The 19,343-nt window shown below is 38.9% G+C and overlaps 1 protein-coding gene across 1 annotated transcript; it reads left to right on the top strand.

Annotated features, from left to right (window-relative positions):
• Window positions 1-3,188: 3,188 nt before the first annotated feature.
• LOC137286708 (tumor susceptibility gene 101 protein-like) lies at window positions 3,189-18,345 on the top strand. The gene is made up of 11 exons (XM_067818690.1): window positions 3,189-3,585; window positions 5,323-5,407; window positions 5,534-5,599; window positions 6,484-6,647; window positions 7,487-7,652; window positions 11,219-11,515; window positions 12,117-12,244; window positions 12,428-12,520; window positions 12,992-13,125; window positions 14,579-14,681; window positions 15,358-18,345. Exons 1-11 carry the CDS (start codon window positions 3,541-3,543, stop codon window positions 15,445-15,447), a joined length of 1,371 nt encoding a protein of 456 aa, XP_067674791.1. The 5' UTR covers window positions 3,189-3,540; the 3' UTR covers window positions 15,448-18,345.
• Window positions 18,346-19,343: the final 998 nt, after the last annotated feature.

Below are 19,343 nucleotides of genomic sequence, written 5' to 3'. Positions count from 1 at the left end.
CGGGCTCTTTACTGCTGGTGAGGGCAAATGGGAAGCCAGGTGGTTAAAACTATCGTTCGTGAAGACTTGGACCCGGGTCCGATTCCCCACAGTGGCAGAAAATGAGAAGGTAAAACCCGGTGTTCCCGGTCGTGATACTGACGCAGAGTTGGTAAAGCGGCGTAAAATCACATTAACTCACTCATTCACTTGTATAGCTGAATCCAGTGCCAGTCTAACGTTCACAGACCGGGTAAATTGATATTTAGTATCCACGTTCTGGTAAAGCACTGATATGTCCCACATGTCTCTAACGTCTGTGTGATGTCTATTTGTTTGTTTACTGTGCGAAAGAACCTGATACAAGGATATGGAATATCATGTATTCAACATTCTGTCTTTTGATGTTATGATCCCAAACAGATGCTGGTACTAACTGAAGCTGGAGTCGTGTGCAGTCTAAGTAAACTTAGTCTCAGTATTATTCGTTACACTCCTACACTGAGTCTGACAACCCTAGTAGGGTTTGCTAGACCCAGTAGGGGAGTGTCCTACATTGAGTCCTACATTGAGTCTAACTCTTCTTGACCCAGTAGAGAAGTGTAACGAATAACACCGAGACTAAGTTTACTTAGACTGGAGTCGTGCGTGGGCTGAAATATGTGCATGTTTCTCATTAGATTTAGAACATAAACTAGGGGTATTAATCCAGGAGCTGTGTGCTTTCCAATGACGTCGGGTACAACAAAAAAAGTCTTTTATCTAACCGAAAAAAAACTTGATACAATATTTTTCAGTTATTTTATATACATACTGTTCATGAACCTTATAGGAACCTGATGTAAAATTATACATGCTGGTGTTCATGTGCTTGAACTTGAATTCTTCAAGTCATTGGGATTTATCGGCAGACAATGAAATATTGAGGAACCATTTTTCGTTTGATTTGACATCATTGATAAATTTCCTAATCGACAATGTACTCTAACGAAAAATATATGTCAAGCGAGGGAAATTCGCTCGTCTACAGCATTAAAAACTAGAAGTTAGTACAGTTACAAATGAACCTTCCTCGTTTACACACCACCATCATCCAAAGAAGAGCCCCACATGTTGACGGTTTGTTCATCGTTGCGACGTATAAGAGACTCTATATACTTGATAAGGGCGGACACGTCATGTCTTATCTCTTTATGTATAGATATGCGTACAGCTGCTGACGCATCAACAACCACTGTGTATATGTGCTTCTTATCCCAGCGAACGCAGCGGCTACCGTATCACCTACTAAAAAATGTTTATCTTTTATGTCTAATATCAGGCATTCATGCATATCGGCGAATCCCAATGTAGACTTCTAGTAGAACATGTCTTCCCAGTTGTTGTTAATTGATAACCGAGGTAATCGTATCTCTGCTCAGTCATTGCTCCTAGACTAACTCCCTCTGAAATGAAAATATTTTGTAGAAAACAGGCAATCCCTAAATCGAATTGTAATAAAATGAAGTCCAAAGACTGTGTCTATTTCGTAAAACAGAGGCAATTTACCCTTGCCACATATTCCAGTCTTGAATGTCTTTGAATGACATTCAGAAGTGATGCACACTATATCACCCTCTTCCGTAGACTTGAATGGTTTGATAGGACCTATTTGTTTCCTGATCTGTATGGCAGACTATATCCCCCAGGTAAAGATTTGGAGTTTGGTTCGCCTTTAACCAGTCGAGTGAGTGAGTTTAGTTTTACTCCACACTCTGCCACACGATCTGCCGATGACATGTGTCAACCAAGTCAGCGAGTCTGACCACCCGATCGCGTTAGTCGCCTCTTACGACAAGCATAGTCGCCATTTATGCAAGCATGGGTTGATGAAAGCCTATTCTACCCCGGGACCTTCACGGGTTTTTAACCAGTCGAGCTGTAACGACGGGTGTTGCATCACAAAGATATTGTGAATTCCTGAATAGTTTGATAATGTTATCTTTGGAGAGATGGTTTTATCGTCGTTTTTGTGATTAGAAAGATAACAAGGAATGTTCGTTATGTTTCCGATAAGATATGATGCGAAGATATAAACATTTGCTTTAGGAATGCAAGTGATCAGATGGTCGGTTTCGTTGTATGACAAATATTCTTATCCGACATCGGCGTATATATAGACAACTGTAGCGATATGGGCGTGCAACGTATTCCCGATTCCCTGAAGAGAACACTTTGCAGTTTGGCTTAGTGCATATATGTCATGTCCTACGTTTATCCAACAATCGAATTTATTCGACGTTGTTGGGAACAAAGTGAACAAATGTAATTTAGTCTTAGTTATTTAGTCCGTTAATCCGACAACACGGTGTGTACTGTGATATAGGATTAACGAGACTTGACTGTATTTGTTAATTATAACCTCGTTGCAAGAGACTATACAAATGAAAATCTTAAGGGTTTATTGCCAGAAGAAATGAATAGAGACCACACCCTTACCTCCAAGTAGTAGGAAGTATATACAAAAAGAAAGAGACTGTTAGTTTGAAGGGGTGTGGTAATAAACGATATATAATAATGTTGCAACTTAAATAATATATGCTTACGTCATGCATAAATGAAGTATGAAAAATACATGCATAAATGTGAATTAATGCAAATCAAATAATGAAGGCTGTTTTGCCTTATATAGAGGGTTATATTACTATGGAATCACAACATGTCAATGACCAAAAGGATAAATACAATAAAATAAATAAAAAGGGGAAACGTCATTTTCATGTCTGTGGAGAAAGGAAAAAAAGTTTTTGGTTTAAAAGGGGATTTGGGGTGGGTGGGAGCAAAAAACAATTTTGAAAAGTGAGAGCCCCAGACGGAGGCCAGGCTTATATAACCTCCTCCCTACCCTCCTCCCCACCAGGAGCTGACTCCAAGAGCAAGCTGGCCTCTAATTGTTACTCGAAAATGAGGTAGCAACAATACCTACAAAATAAAACACATCGTCAAAAGTATATATTTTGTAGACAAAATATTACTGTAACAGTGGGTGCATAAAAACGTAACTTATAGTTACCATTCACGTAATATACGTAACGATAGTATAAATAGACTTGTTACCATAAAAAAACTTCGAATGTAAAGTAAATAAACTTTTTCAATAAAATCTTTTTGTGATTTGACAGGCTAAAGAAACTATGAGGGGAATCCCCGGATGGCATTTTGACGTCATCGGGATGACGTCTATTTATAGAAACATGACCAACGACTTCATGCAAATGACACACTGAAACTATTTCTTCAGATTTGATATTATTTCAAGTTTCGTAACATCTGTTAACTCTTCGTTGCTATAATCGAAGTGAAATATAACCACTGCTGTGTCCATATTGTGATCATTCAACAAGTGCAGGTGCTCGTTACTCTTCAGAACGGAAGGAGGAAATGTTTCATTCCAATATGGCGGCGACAAAAGTTTTCGTCACAGACAAATATTGAGCAACAAATGATCACCTGCGGGCGATAGGATACCGCCCCGGACAATTTTTCACTGTCATTACATGTTTGAAGCACTCTTCCAGCAACATGACAACAAATTACGAAAGTACCTTGAAAACCTATCTGGCAAAGGTAAGTTTTGATGGCCTGTTTTTTGTGTCGATGATGTTTTGACTGAACTGAGAAATTTGGGCTAGTCAGGAGAGTTTCTGAATCAAAGACCATAGCTTATAGACGTCATTCAATTTTTAATGTGTGTTCATTTTGTTTTAATGAATACTTTTCTAATATTCCCCACTGGTTTCAGTTCGACGAGACATTATCAGCCAATCTGTGTAACTGTATAGTAAATGAAACTAAGCACAGAAGTAAATCAAGTGTTACTGAACGTCCTACCTCGCAACATGCATCATAATTATAGGAAATTTCTATCAATCAGCATTCATGTCAACAGCCTCCTTTACACGATGACATTGTTTAAAATGTTTTATTCTCCTCTGGTTTATCTTTATCCTGTTACAGGTTTGGGCACTTAAGAACATCTGTTTTCTCTGTCGCCTGAACAAAAACATGTCACTAGCTTATAAAAGACAATTTTATCCTAATCACAAACCATGATTCAAGAATATTCAATGTTTGCTTGATGCTACACCCCTCATATTAGTGAGTGAGTTTGACTTTAACCACTCTCAGCAATATTCCAGCTATACAACAGCAGCCTGTAAATAACGAAGTCATGATCAGACAGTCTAGCAGATGTGACTATTGCTGTCATACATATGACTTCCAAAGCCCTGTGCTCTGGCAATATAACCTTGCCTGTAATCACAATATGTTGTGTTCTTATTTTCTTATAAAGAGTGAATGCTAACTAGTAAAATATTATCTTTCAAACATACCAAGCTGTCATCTGTAATGTCATGATCTTGCTGAAGAATCGCCTGTTGATAATTTCATGAAAATATTCTACTGCCATTTCGCTTTCGCAATATCACTGAGAGTGCAGTGTGAACAGAACATGTACACTCATTCACATGCTGATAATACGAACATATAACAATAGTAGATCATTTGGTGGTAGACTTTTATTTCTATTAATTTTATTCTTTGAGCTTGCTTAATGTTGTAAGTGATCCCTCTTTTCCAAAATGTTACGTCAACATTTGAAAGGAAGACTTGTTCACAAAAGAATAACCGCCACTCAGGGTTTGAATTAAATGCTAGTTCTGATGTTATTGTACAGGTAAGATAAGCTTCTGTTGCCTTATGGACACATATGGAAATGACATATTTTTAACAGTAATAATCAGGGATTTGCCTTGACCTTGTTTAGGGATGCTAAAAATATTGACACAGACTCTGGTCCTGAATAATGATATATGTAACCATGGTACTAAATTTTGTGAGATTGCTTTCCAGCATTTGTGTCACTTGTTCACCATGTTTCCAGTTTGATTATGAAAACAGTGAATTCTTTCAGCATGTTTAGAGAGCCATCAAACATGTTCAGACCTATGAGAAACAGACCCAAATCATTAAGGAAAAGGAAAGATGGTTTTGTGCTTATTAAAAATCAAACTGTGTTACGTATGTACTATGTGTACTCATATCTGTCAGTACATATGTGCTTGAGGTGGTGGTATAGCCTTGTGGTTAAAGAGTTCACTTGTCATGACAAGGACATGGGTTTTATTCCAGACATGGATACAATCAGTGAAGCCCATTTCTCTTGTCCACTCATCGTGATATTGCTGGAATGTTGCTAAAACCATTGTGAAACTAAACCCACTAATTCACTCACATGTGTAGTGATGTTGAGAATGCTTGGTATTTTCCTCTGGTCCTCACTGCATTATATATACGTTTCAGTACAAGCACCCAGATGCAGCCAAGAGGGAGGTGACCAACGTTCTTGGGCAATACCGTGACCTCCGGCCCAGCCATGACAACTTTGGTAAGTTACAGACTATCAAACACAGTTACCACTAAGTGAGGTGCCATTACCAATATATGTCACATGCTTTTCTTGCCAAGCTGGAAAACAACATCATTACGAACTGATTTTGACTTTGTATTTCAGTGTTCAACGATGGCACTCAGAAGCAGCTGCTCAACCTGGAGGGAACGATTCCAGTGTCATATAAAGGTGAGTGTGATGGAAGGGGGGTAACTGCTAAAACATAATATTAAAGGGGTTGAGAATGTGAGGTATGTAAGTTTGATGACTTTGTTTTTACAGGGATTTACAGCACGCATATATTATATGCAAAAAAATTGACAATAGATAAAACTAAATAGATAAGTTCATCCACAGGGATGCAGAAAAAGTCCAAATACTTTTTTGAAAAATGTTGATCAAGTAACAATAAGTCAACAGTGAGTCTGCTATTTGCTAAGTTATGATCTTGTTTGAAGTTTAATTACTGTGATCATCATGATACACATTACAATAACAGTAACTGTATTGCAATAATATTATAAGATAGTATTGATGATAGTGTTTAAGTGCCTGGGACCCCGACTTTGTTGTCCAAGACCCCTGCAAATTAAGAATATGAGTAACAGAGGCCCCAAAGTGAAGAACTCAGGATGAATCCCTGTTTATAGCATGTCATCATATCATGACAGTGTTGATCATATCAGCCACTAGACTGTCTGATCCCAATCATTTCAAAACCAGTGTGATGTTGGTGGAGTATTGCTGAAAGAGACTTTAACATGGAGAATGCTGTGTTATGTATGTGTTCTGCATGGTTATGGGAAATGCCTTTTAATGGGAATTCACACCAATAAAACGTTATCCAAGAGCTTATAATTCCATATCCCTGGCAAAGTGGTGGTGCTTTAAATTTGGTGTGCTTTAAAAGATTGCAAAAAACAGTGAACCAATGTTTTCGTCACTGTCATCTTAATATCTTTCAAAGTCAAGGGGGTTACGAAGAACATCCACCCAGTATCTAAAACTAAGGACATGAGAGGATGACACTCCTAGCAGTATAGGAGCATTATATCCACCTTGTTTGTGTACAGGGAACACATACAACATCCCATTATGTATCTGGATCATGGACACCCACCCCTACAACCCACCAATGGCGTACGTCCGCCCTACCAGCTCCATGCAAATCAAACCTAACAGATACGTGGATGCCAATGGCAAGGTGGATCTGCCCTACCTCAGAGAGTGGAAATATGTGAGTGAATGAATTTCATGCTGATTTCATGGTATTTCTCAATTTTTGTTTTCTAATATTTCACTGTAATGGTACATGTATTATTTTCAGAACAGTGATGCTGGGGAGAATGAAAGAATGTGTGAAACTCTGAAACAAAATGAAATATATAGGTTTGTTTCTTTGCTTTCGCCACAGAAGCAGTCTGTGTAAAAAGAAAAACTTGACGTGGTCCTTGTATCTGGCTTAGATGTTTCGAAAAGTTTAATCGCAATCAGTATGTGAGCTTTTCACTAGACCACAAGCAAGTTTACTTCACTTGGCTTCCAACTAGTACTTAAGTTCACAGGCTGTCCAGATATGGATATTCCAATATTTTGTCTCTGCTGTTCATTATGAACAAGGATTGTGGCAGCCTTGTTGTTTACCATCACTTCAAGTGTTCACCACTGTGGTATTGCTGGAATACTGCTCAGGGTAAATGTAAGTAGTGAGTGATTTGTTGCAATATTCAAGAGAGGGACATCAAAAATGTTCGCACATTCCCATGTGGGAAATCGAACCCTGATTGTCAGCATGATAAGCAGATGCTTTAACCATTATGCTGCACCATTGTCCTATATCACATTATCAGTAGTGGGCTAGCCTAGTGGTTAAAGTGTTCGCTCATCACACCAATGATCTAGGTTTGATTCCCCATATGGGTACGATATGTGAAGCCCTGATGTGATATTGCTGGAATTTTGCTAAAAGTGGCGTAAATCCAAACTCACTCACTCACCCATGTCAGTAGTGAATTGATTTCTGGATGTTGCAGTCAAGTGTCTCTCACTGAGGTCTACTTTCCGTTTCCTTTCCAGGCGGGATCTGATCTGCTGAGTCTCATTCAGATTCTTATCTTCACATTCGGAGAGGAGTGTCCTGTGTTTTCACGACATGCCCCATCACAACCTCCACCATACCCCATGGGTCACGGTGGGGGAGGACCCATGATGGGAGGGCAACCTCCATACCCCACAGGCCAAGGTACCTATCACGCCATCACCTTTAATATAACCAGGAAATGACTTACACAATAAACTATGGTTAAATAAACACAAAGAGACCACTAATTGAATTTATTTATTATAGCTGTAGTTCATTATATACCAGGGCTGTGTAATATTAGTGGTAAACAGTATATGCTCAGACAGTATCTTGTGATATGGTTCAGAGTTAGCTTCCCGTGAATTGTCTGCCCTTGATTTTCATAGCAAAAAAATGTGCTCAAAATTTGCCGAATATGGCTTTAGTTCAGTTGGTTTCATGTAACATTTTCCAAGTCGAACTATCATTATAAGTGACTCTAGAAGTGCCAAATTTTCTACCAAATGGTTTAACTTTTGTGGGTTTGAATGTTTTCATATGTAATAATTTTGGAGGAATCAGGTAGCCTCAAATAGACCAATTTTTATGTGGACTTATTAGTAGAGCCTCTGACTGAGTGACACAAGTCACATTATTTAGTGTGCTTCATAATTAGACATATGTTATCAATTCATCAGGAAGGCCTGAGTCTAGTAAATTTTGTAGGCTGGTATAATGAAATTCAAGTCCAGGATAACGGTTACTTGAGGTCACATGAGAGTTTTTAGCTCAAGCAGTTCCCCTGAATCATGTTTTGTTTCATTTTGCAATAGTTCATGTTAACACATGTTTATAGTGGAGTTGAATCTGAATGAATCACTAACATACAGTATCAATGCACACATACTGCAACTGAAGTGTATTCTGTTAAAGCACACTACACTGACCATGAAAATCATGTTATACTTTTACCTTTATCGTTATGTTTACAGAACTTTGTTGCCAATTTTCAATTTAACATTCCACATTAAGGCTTTATATCATTTTATTCATCTATAAACCATTGAAGATGAGGAGCCTGAAAGTATGGTTTAACAGCAACTAAGAAGATTATGTCACACACAGAGCTATTATGAATTGTTTTTCCTTATCCTGACTCGTGCTTATCATGCTTGTCTCCTCCCTCTATACGAATGATAGTGGAACATTTGAAATCCCTTGAAGTTTCCTTTTTTTTTGAAGAGGATGTAAAATCACTCTCACCCATCATTAACCTCCCTTTACAGTTTGGTGCCCGAAATGGTCACATGACTGGCCATGCTCGTCACTCTCTCTCCTTTGTTGTGGAAGCATCTTGGGTTCCTATATGCTCCATATCCTTTTCAATTCAATCCTTTATCCACATTTTTGCTGTATTCGGCTTTTGGTCTGTATATATTATAAAGATGTGTCCATCTTCTCTGACATGGAAGTAAACTCCTGGATCACCAGTGGATTGGATCTGGAATACTCATCTAAGGAATCGAACAAAGCTCTCACCTGTGGGATGGTTGATGAAGATTTCGACTTGCCCACCTTCCCACCCGGCGTCTCCAGCAGCAACGACAAATCTACAAGGGTTGAAGATCAGTCTCCAGCAGTAGCAGAATACTCATGTCATCTATGACAGACTAGACGATTGAAAGGTTCGACACTATGAACTTACTTGGCCGCTCTCAACATAGTTATCACCATGGAAACAGGCATATAGCTGATGAAAGTGCCTGAACTACTAACTCTACTACACTCATTCAAGTTGGAAGAAATTATCAAAAGAAATTTAATACACCAGGTTGGGATTTTAACGTTGTTTTGCAACATCTAACCAGTAATGCCTACAAGCCTTTAGAGTGTACATCCTTCAAATTAATAACACAGAAAGCACTGTTTCTGGTCGCCCTAGCAACAGCAGTTGGGATGCTGGAAATACATGCACTGGCCTTGGGCTGAACACGATTTGACACAGCACATCATGATATTGTACATCTAGGACTTAGATGGGATTGTATTGCAAAGAATCTACTGCCCAGTCACCCTGACAGACAGATCCTCATCTCAGCATTGTCTACAGCCCTTGGACCATAGGATATGCAAGACTTGTGTATATTCAGTGCCTTGAAAATGTATTACAAAGAACTGAAACAAAGAGAAAAATTCAGGCGCTTATTCATCCCCTTATTTGCAGAGAGACCTTCGGAAGTCTCAGGCACAACTACCTCATTTTGGATGAAAGGCGTTATACTAAGGGCGTTATACTAAGCAGCAGGACTTGAGCCTCCAATCTGCACAAAGTTAGAACTTGTTCTACATGTTCTACATGGAAACTGCTCTCTCAAGACCATAATGGAGGACTGCTTTTGGAAATCTGATACAGTGTTTGCCAGCCGAAATATTGCCTCCAATGATGTCTCAGGCTCAGATTCACCAGTTTGGGCCTATTGTCGTAGCTCAATAATTAACCGTTCCATGGGTACATCTAGGACAGGCTTATATGAGTGATAATGACCCTGTACTTCTAAACAGAAGATACTCATGCATATAGAAGGGTCACAACTGGTCACTTCACAAAAAGAAGTCTAACATGATGTGTTGACGTGTGAGCAGATGAAGTTTGAAGAACAGGATCGACATAGTGCAGTAATAGTTCCCACAGAGAATCCAGGATGTGGCCTGACCCACCACCGATTCCATCAGATTTTGTTAGCATTGTAAACATAAGTCAGGATAAGGAAAATTTGTAATTTTCTGAATAAAGTTCATATTTTGTACTTATGCTGACTCATGATGTCAGGCCCTCCCAACATCCCCACTTACGTCATGTTGGATTTCCTTGTAAGTTATATTTGGAGAGAGCGACAAGCATGGCGATAAAGTGCCAAGGCTGTAAAGGGAGGTTACTTGTGGGTGTGATTGTACTTCCACTTCAAAAGAAGGGCACTTCAAGGGATTTCAAGTGTTTCACTATCATTCACATAAAGGATGAAGACAACCATAATAAGCATTAGTCAGGATAAGTATAAAATATCAATTTTATTCAGAAAATTACATTATGATGAACACATGTCCCAGTCAACATACCACAATATGTATTGCAATATTTCTTAAATTGTTGGAATATATTCCAATATGAGAATCAGTGCAATATACAGTCAAGTCTCATTAATCCGACATTATCCATTGCAGAGCTTTATTTGTCCTTCACCCAACATACAAACTAAACCAAACAGCAAAAGAAACGCAAGTTTGGAAAAAAGGGAATCTCATAAAAGTTCATGTTTATGTCTTTTATTTGAAAACTTGACAAGCCAGAGTTGCCTTTCTTTTGCTGTTCAGTATGTTATCTGTCATTCAAAATGGCTGTGCACATGCTAAGAGCTTCGGATTGATCCACAGTTTGATGAAGTGCAGTTTGTTAATCATTTAAGTTGCTCAAATTTGTCGCATTTCCAATAATTAAATCATGATGTGTATAATTTTTAGGATATAAGTCATGCAGCAAGGGCACACTGAAAATATCATCCATGCTTTTTCAATATTATATCTGTATTTTATCACTATGTCACAGCAGGCAAATTACACACTATTTTGGTCTCTGAAATATGAAAAAGGTGGATTCATTCTTTGAAAATAAGACATAAAAATCGAAGTATTTCTGCATGACATTGCATGTTAAACCATAGCATGAGATGATGTGCTTTGATTTTTAGTGAACATGCCAATGCCTGGTGCAGCACATGGAGGGAGCAATCCCCCCTACCCCAGCTACGGAGCTGCACAACCAGGCTACCCAAGTACTGGCTACCCCCCATATCCTCCAGCAGGGGGTGGAGGATACCCACCTCAGGGTGGGCAGAGCTACGGGGGATTCCAAGGCTACCCTAACCAAGGACAGGGTTATATGGGTGGCAGTCAAGGCCAGTACCCTCCCTTCTCATATGGCAGCGGTTCCAACCCTCCCTACCCTGTCACAACAGCAGGATACCCAGCAACATCTGCAGCGACAAGTGAGTCCGATACAATGTATATCTGATCACCTCTCAGTTTATGGAAGGATCTGACATATTACTTAATACTTATTCTGTGTAAACTGTGTAAAACTGATCAACAAATGATAACCAAAAGTGCTTATTTATTTCCAATTACGACCCATGAAGATATGGGTTACAATAGGTCTTCGGCAACCCATGCTTGCCATGAAAGGCGACTTTGTCGTAAGAGGTGACTAACAGGATCGGGTGGTCAGACTTACTGACTTGGTGGATACATGTCATTGGTTCCCACTTGCGCAGATTGATGGTCATGCTGTTGATCACTGGATTGTCTGGGCCAGAGTGTGGCGTAAAATTAAACACACTCACTATTTCCCAATCCATTTAGGATATTAACAGATTAATAATGCAGCCATTAGTAATATTGTTTTTTTTGCTGATTTCTCAAGGTTCATCCAAATTGAAAGATGGCTACTTTACATACCCATTTCTGGCTTTTCCCTTTTTTGTTAGATTGTTCAGATATTAGATGTATCAGAAAAGGGAATCCCTATTTGGCCTATTTCTATGTCATCCTTGTCCGAACTGACGTATGCTTCTGCCTTGTTTGTTACAGCAACCAGCACAGCGGTAGGTCGACCCGGGACCGGCACCGTCACAGAGGCTCACATCCGCGCATCTCTCCTCTCGGCAGTGGAAGACAAGATGCGCAGGAGGCTTAGGGAAACTTTTGCTCAGGCTCAGGTTTGTGGCTAAAGATCTGGATTTAGGACTGGTTGGCAGCAACCCATGCTTCTCATAAGCTTCTCAAAGGGCTAAAAGAAACTTCAGTTTAGGCACTTTAGTCATCACCATGATCTTAACAGCATATGTCAGAAGAGAAATATTTTGTGTAAAACTACAAAAGCATCCTTGTTAATGTTGCAGGCTGAGATGGAGGTGCTGAAGAAGACACAGTCAGACCTGATGACTGGCAAGGAGAGGCTGGAGAAGATGGTGCGAGACCTTGAGACAGAGAAGGTGAATACGGCATCACCATCAGTTGTGGGATACTTTCGCTGATAACACATAATAACAATGTCCATTTATATGGTGTCAGACTCCACAGGGGCATGCTCATAGTGAATACAAGACTCAAGGAAAACTTTGTGGCAGTTCAAGGTCACTTAAAAAGTACTAACAGAACAGATGAGTCAGTAAGAGTCTATCTGAAAGTTTATATCTACCTTATATACAGGGCATCTACGCTGTAATAATGTAACCATAGCATTCATGAACACAGCTTTAAACAATACTGACTCACTCAATCAGTGATGAAGGCAAATGGTGTAGGTCATGTCAGCAATGTTTTCTGACATGTATTTTATGGTGTGTTTAAATACATTCCATGGCCAAACATGATTAGGGCTCATATTTCATTTAAGGAGAGAGTATAAGTTGATTAGATTAACTGTAGTAGGTGATAATCTTCAAATGTGTCCATGTTTGTAGGAGGAGATTGATCGGAACATCCAGCTCCTGAACCAGAAGGATACTGAGGTGAAGGAAGCTCTGCGCAAACTGGAGTCTAACGATCAACTAGACATAGACGATGCTGTTGTCACGACAACACCACTGTACAGACAGTGAGTACTGACGAGTGCCTTTACTTTGAACGATGTTGTCATTACAACAGACACTCTTAAATCGTTTTGCTATGAAAGATGTTGACATGGCAACACCACATACTGATAGTGCGCATCGTCTTATGATATAACCATGAATCAACAATGTTTCGCCACTGTAACAAATGGAAAAGTCACAAAAACACACATACCGTTATGTACATGTGTACATTGCGAAGGTCTGGGTTAAAATTCATCTTCAGCAACCCATGCTTGTCATACGAGGCACCTAATAAGATCGGATGGTTTGCTGACTTCGTTCACTCATGTCATTGTATCCAAATGGCGTACATCATGATTTTAATAACTTTTTTGTTTGAGAATGTAATGATTATTTATAGACTATCGTAATGTAGTTGGAATATTGCTGAGAGCAGCATTAAGCACCAGACATACAAAGTGTTGATTTGCTCTTGGTAACTCAGGATTAGAATGAGCCTATGCTAGTCGGGAAATGTGACTGAGGGCTCTTTTCACAAAGCACTAAGGTGATCGTTAGTCACTAAGGTTGCCTTAGCACAATTTTAAAGAATGGAAGTTAAGGCAGTCTAAGTAAACTTAGTCTCAGTGTATTTCGTTACACTCCACCACTGAGTCAAACAAAACCGAGTAGAAGGTTGCGTCAGGTAACCTTTGAGCTACCAATGACCGTCCAATCAAACGCGAGACAGTTAAATAGATTTTAACCAATCAGACAACGACTACTATTTAGGGATGGGAGGGACTTTCAAAATATTCAAGTCACTGACACAGATCACTCCACAAATAAAAATCCACATATAACACATTTTTTTATCTGCAGTATATACGCTTTGGGGTTTCTGTTGACATGGTTACCATTAGCTAATATTTCCACAAGATGACATCCTTGAATATTGCCAAAAAACACCATTTTCATCGACTGTTTACTCATCTTTGTCATGGTTGTACGTAAGCTATGTGCACCCGGAAGTGAGCGTACGCTATATAGCATTCGGAATCGTTCGGGTACAAACCTTTGGGAGATAAAATGTTCAAAAGGTATGAGCAAATGTCCACTTTCGCGATTTGGTATGCTGTGTTCTGATTGGTCAATCTCAAAGGTTACCTGACGCGACCACCCTTAAGGTTTTGTTAGACTCAGTAGTGGAGTGTAACGAAAAGTACTGAGGATAAGTTTACTTAGACTGGAAGTTAAGGATAACCATAGTAAAGGTTGCTTCGTGAAAGGAGACCCTGGTGGATTGGTCGGTCAGGCATGGAGACTTGGTGTACGACTGTTGCTCACAGTATCAAACACTGGGCTGCTTGTTCAATACTCTACATTTACAGGCCTGCAGTGAAGCAGTTGTGATATCGGTAAGTTTGACATTAAACAACAAACTGTTCTATGGAACCATTTGTTTCAAACTCGTCATATCTGTGTGTATTTCAGATTACTGAACGCCTTCGCTGAGGAGCAAGCTATAGAGGACACGGTGTACTATCTGGGAGAAGCGTTGCGCAAAAATGTTGTTGATTTAGAAGTCTTTCTTAAGGTAATGTCAGGATAATCAAAGTCACCTGGAACTGGTAGAGGATAAATACTTTTGCAAACTTCCTGAATAGGCAAATAATTTGAATCCTCTGTCTCAATAAGGGACTACTCATTATTTATGTTTATAGCTGGAGAGTATAGTGATGATTTAAGGGTGAGATAGTCCATTTTGGTCTGGAGAGGTGGGGGAGGTCATCACTTTTGCACACATGTTCTGCATGTTCATTGATTTGTGCATGACAAACAGGGTGGTCAGTTACTTTGTACATTAATTTGTGGGGAGGTGGTCATTCACATTGTACATGCAACTCCATAAAAATCAATATCACACCCCATTAGCCTTAAATTATGAACGGTCCCTTAGAGACGTTTCTCTTATCATGTGTCATGCTATAGTAAAAGCACATTCACCTTGTTTGGGTTATTGTATATTATTTCAAAGCTATGTTAATGCTTTAACTCTTGTCAAGGTATGGAAATTAGGAACACCTTCTTACTATAACATCACCATGGTGATAATATTTTGAAATCCTCGATATTTATGCAATACTGATAAATTTAGTTCATTGGCTGTTGACATATAAAACTGTTGTCGCATATAGGTTTGCCCTGGCACTGTTTTTGTAGGTGTATTAATTGATATGTTTACTGATGTTTATTTATTTATTCTCTTACAGCAAGTTCGAGAGTTGTCAAGAAAACAGTTCCTTCTACGAGCATTGATTCAGAAATGTAGAGAAAAGGCTGGGTTACCTCCCTTGGCTTAACCTGATCCTGTCCATAACTGTGGTCCATTATGCTTGTTGACCTAATACAAAGAAGTTGTTATCTATATATAGAGTGATACACTGTCATTATGACTTAGTGAGAATCAGTGTATTTGATCTGCGAGTCACATGATCACATGGTAATCTATTCATAGCAGTTATTCTCAAGATTAACAAACTGAAGTATTATCGATCTGTTATATGATGTTAATAATTGGAAATTAAAGTATGTCATTTTTGTTTTCTAAAAATCTGGAGAAAATATCAATACTGGTCTGTTCTCTGTGGTCAGTGTCCATACTCATCAGGTGAAACAGTCTCTCCAATAAGATGATGATGGAATGGTTGCTAGGTTTATAACTGATGTACAGATGGTTGTAAATAAAGTTTCATTGGGAGTTGTGTACATCTGCTCTTCACTTCTGTAAAAGGTGACTATCCTGATCTGGTGGTTGGACTTGCAGACTTGTTCAGTGCATGCCATCATATCCCAGTTGTAGCTGGAATATTGAGTGTGGCAATAACCAACAACCAAATCCTAGCTAATGTGAAACCTCATAATTCAGTGTATCATTCCTAGTAAAATCATCAAGATGAACCAGTTTCCAGATTTACAGATTATAGACCTGAAGCCGTCTTTTTCATGTAATTAAACATCTCTAACAATAGTTAATTGGAAGCAAACTTTCTGGACTAAAAGTGTTTCACTTTTTAAAGGACATGTCCTTTGCCTGCCTCACCTCTTGGTATATATTCCTCATCAAACATGATACAGATGATGCACAGTAGCTTATATTCCTATTCCTTGCATGAAGAAAGGGACTGGCAAAAGCGTATGTTCTTATTCCTTCTGGGGTAGTGAGATGGCCTAGTCGTTAAAGCATCTGCATGTCGTGCTGAAGGCCCAGGTTCGATTCCAGACTTGGGTATGATGTTTGTGGCCCATTTCTCATGTCCCCTGCAGATATTCCTGGAATATTGCTAAAAGCAGCATAAAACCCAACTCACTCACTCACTCACTCACTCACTCACCCCCTCACTCTTCAATGAAGAAAGCCACTAGCATGGTTCACTGTCTATTAAGGGACAAAAGTGAATGAATTGTTTCAACACTGATTTCAATACTGATAAAGAAGTGTTTTGAAAATTGTGATCATTTCCTTGTAACCACTGTACAGCTTGTAAATATTACAATATGTTAGATGTATGTCAGATACATTTTCATCACATGCCAAACATGAGTAAGAAGCTATGCTTTAAGCACCATGATCTGTTTCACATACATGTAACTATGAGCAACTTTTTTTAATTTATTGTGTTTTAGATCTATGATGAGATATAATTTCCAAGGTGATTTGTTCTTGTATATTTACCATATATGATTTTGTATTTTGTCACCTGCTGTAAAAATCTGTCAGATGATTTGAGGAATAGTTCACATGTATATTCCCCGGAAAAACTTGTATACACTCATCAGATTTCTGTAGACACCTATGATAGTCTTGTCATGCTGTAGACCAGTATCTTAGCTCAGTGGGACATGTGTTTGTCATTGAAGTGGGTCTGTATTCGCTTCTCATTGTGGCAATGGGACTCCCATTTATTTCTGGCTACCATGTAAAGGCTTACAGCAAGTTATGTTTGCAATGCTGTTGTAGTTGCTGAAATTGTCACTGTTGCTGTGACTGATGTGGTCAATGTTGCTGCAGTAGTTAACTTAACTCTTGTTGCAGTGACATGTCTGCCCAGTAGTTTTTACAACAGCTGGCATTGCTGTAAGCAGCCTTAGTCCAGTAGTGGAGACCTGATTTCACTATTCAAGAGAGTTTGAAGCTAGTCTTGGTTGAATTGTATACTGAGCTTAAATTTTCTTTCAGTTTTTTTCATTTTTTTTTGTTTTATTAGTAACAAAATTAAGCATTTTGAAATTGTCTCAGCTTGTGTCCCTCAAGTAATACTAGTCAGCAAGAACTTCTATGCTTCAGTTGTTCAGACTGAAGTGGTTTTCAGAGGAAACTGTGACTTGTGGTCAAGGCAAAATCCAGAGTTTCTGCACAAATGTCACATTGGTCCGAGGGGCGGTGAGGTAACCAAGTGGTTAAAGTAATCACTCGTGACAAAGACACAGGTTTGATTTCCCACATGGGTACAATGTGTGAAGCTCATTTCTGGTATCCCCCATGTTCCATGTTGCTGGAACATAGCTAATACATTGGTCCTCCCTGATGCCCAGAAATGTTGATGATGTTGTATACCATGCTGTAGTTGTTGAAACTGTTGCAGTAACTGTGAGGACTGCAGGTGCTCAATCATCTCATGTCATAATAAGAATATGTTCTTTCCATCTTTTAATGTAAAGTTGGTATTTTTAGAAAATTATGCTTCACATCTTATTTTGAATGTTGCAAAGATGATTGAGATTTTGATTGTAAACAGAAATATGTGTTTGAGACTGAGAAGACCCAGTATCGAGAGACATTGTTGTAATCAGTTGCCCAGTTGGATGAAATCCAAAGTGATGATGTTTGTCAACTCTAAGTGGCAGCATTAGCACCAATTAAAACTAGACACCATCGGTATATGGTCTCTGTTCAAACCAACATGTACAAGTACCAAGCTCCAATACAGCATATGACGTTTGGCTGCCCTCTCAGTTTAGAGCTCAGCAACAAGATATTGCTGTGAGGAGCTTGACATTGTTTTTAGGGAGTCTACTCCCTATCTGTCTTGGTCTCATTCCTGTCACACTTTACAACACTCACTCACCCAACAAGTCTGAGTCAGTGTCATGTCATGAGACATGTCAACAAGCGTGTCTACTGTCGCCATGTGTCCCATTGTGTTTTGTATGTATTAGGAGTTTTTAACTCTGTTTTTTAATAAAACCTATTTTAATAATTTGATCTCTGTTTCAAATCATGTTTTTGTCACCATGTGATACGACTATATCTATGTATTGTTGTTAGTTTATTCTAGGCCCTTTCCACTAAACTGTTTGTAACTGTTAGGCTCAGCCCTGCTTTAATGTGTAAATACAAATAGCAGCTTTGAGGCTCAGCATGGTGAGTTATCTCCCCTGTAATTCAGTTATAAGTCATGTCTGCCTGAAGAGTATATTGCATCTTGGAACTAAGATTACTTACAATACCCTTAGATCATTTTGCAGGGGATTGGATAGCATTGTAGGTCAAGCATTTCTCACAACTGAAGGTAGAGACTGTTCAGAATCCCTCATGACCCGTTCTGGAAAACCACCAGAAAGTGGGATATAAACAATCCTATGTAATTAGATGGAATAGTGCTTTGGTCACAATGGTAGGACTTTGATTCTCGTAATTCATTGGTATGGGAATAATAATTATCTAGGAACTGATGTCACTTTGTTGAACGCTCTTCCACTTGTCCATCAGTTTGTATTAGCATGATAACCAAGGCTCAATTGCACAAAGGGATCTTAGGGCTACAGTGATTGTAACTCCCATTCTCCAACATAGGCTTAAGATAGTCGTAGTGCTAAGATTACTTTGTGCTAGGAGGGCCAGGGCCTGATTTCTCTAAACAAATGTAAGTCTTAGTTTTGACTAGAGCTACAATTTTTACTCGAATTTGGGAAAAAGCATTTCCCAGAATAAACTGAAATGGGTATAAAATTCAAACTTAATAGAAAATTTGAGTTTGGTAGATAGGTTACATGAGTTGTTTTGTATTTTTGGTCTTAGAATTACTCCCCAGTTAGAAAGTCAGCTGTTTCAAATTGTCAAACTCAGTTTTAAATTTGAGTAGAAACTTCAATTTGTTTCGGAAAATCAGCATCCTGATTCTGTGGATTGTTCAAGATAGTGGAACTCAGTTCTGTATGATGGAACAATGGATGGGTCTGTAAGCTGGGCAGTTGA

This window comes from Haliotis asinina, chromosome 6, assembly GCF_037392515.1.
Source record: "Haliotis asinina isolate JCU_RB_2024 chromosome 6, JCU_Hal_asi_v2, whole genome shotgun sequence".
Classification (NCBI taxonomy): Eukaryota; Metazoa; Mollusca; class Gastropoda; order Lepetellida; family Haliotidae; genus Haliotis; species Haliotis asinina.
This window is presented reverse-complemented; position numbering and strand designations above follow the sequence as displayed.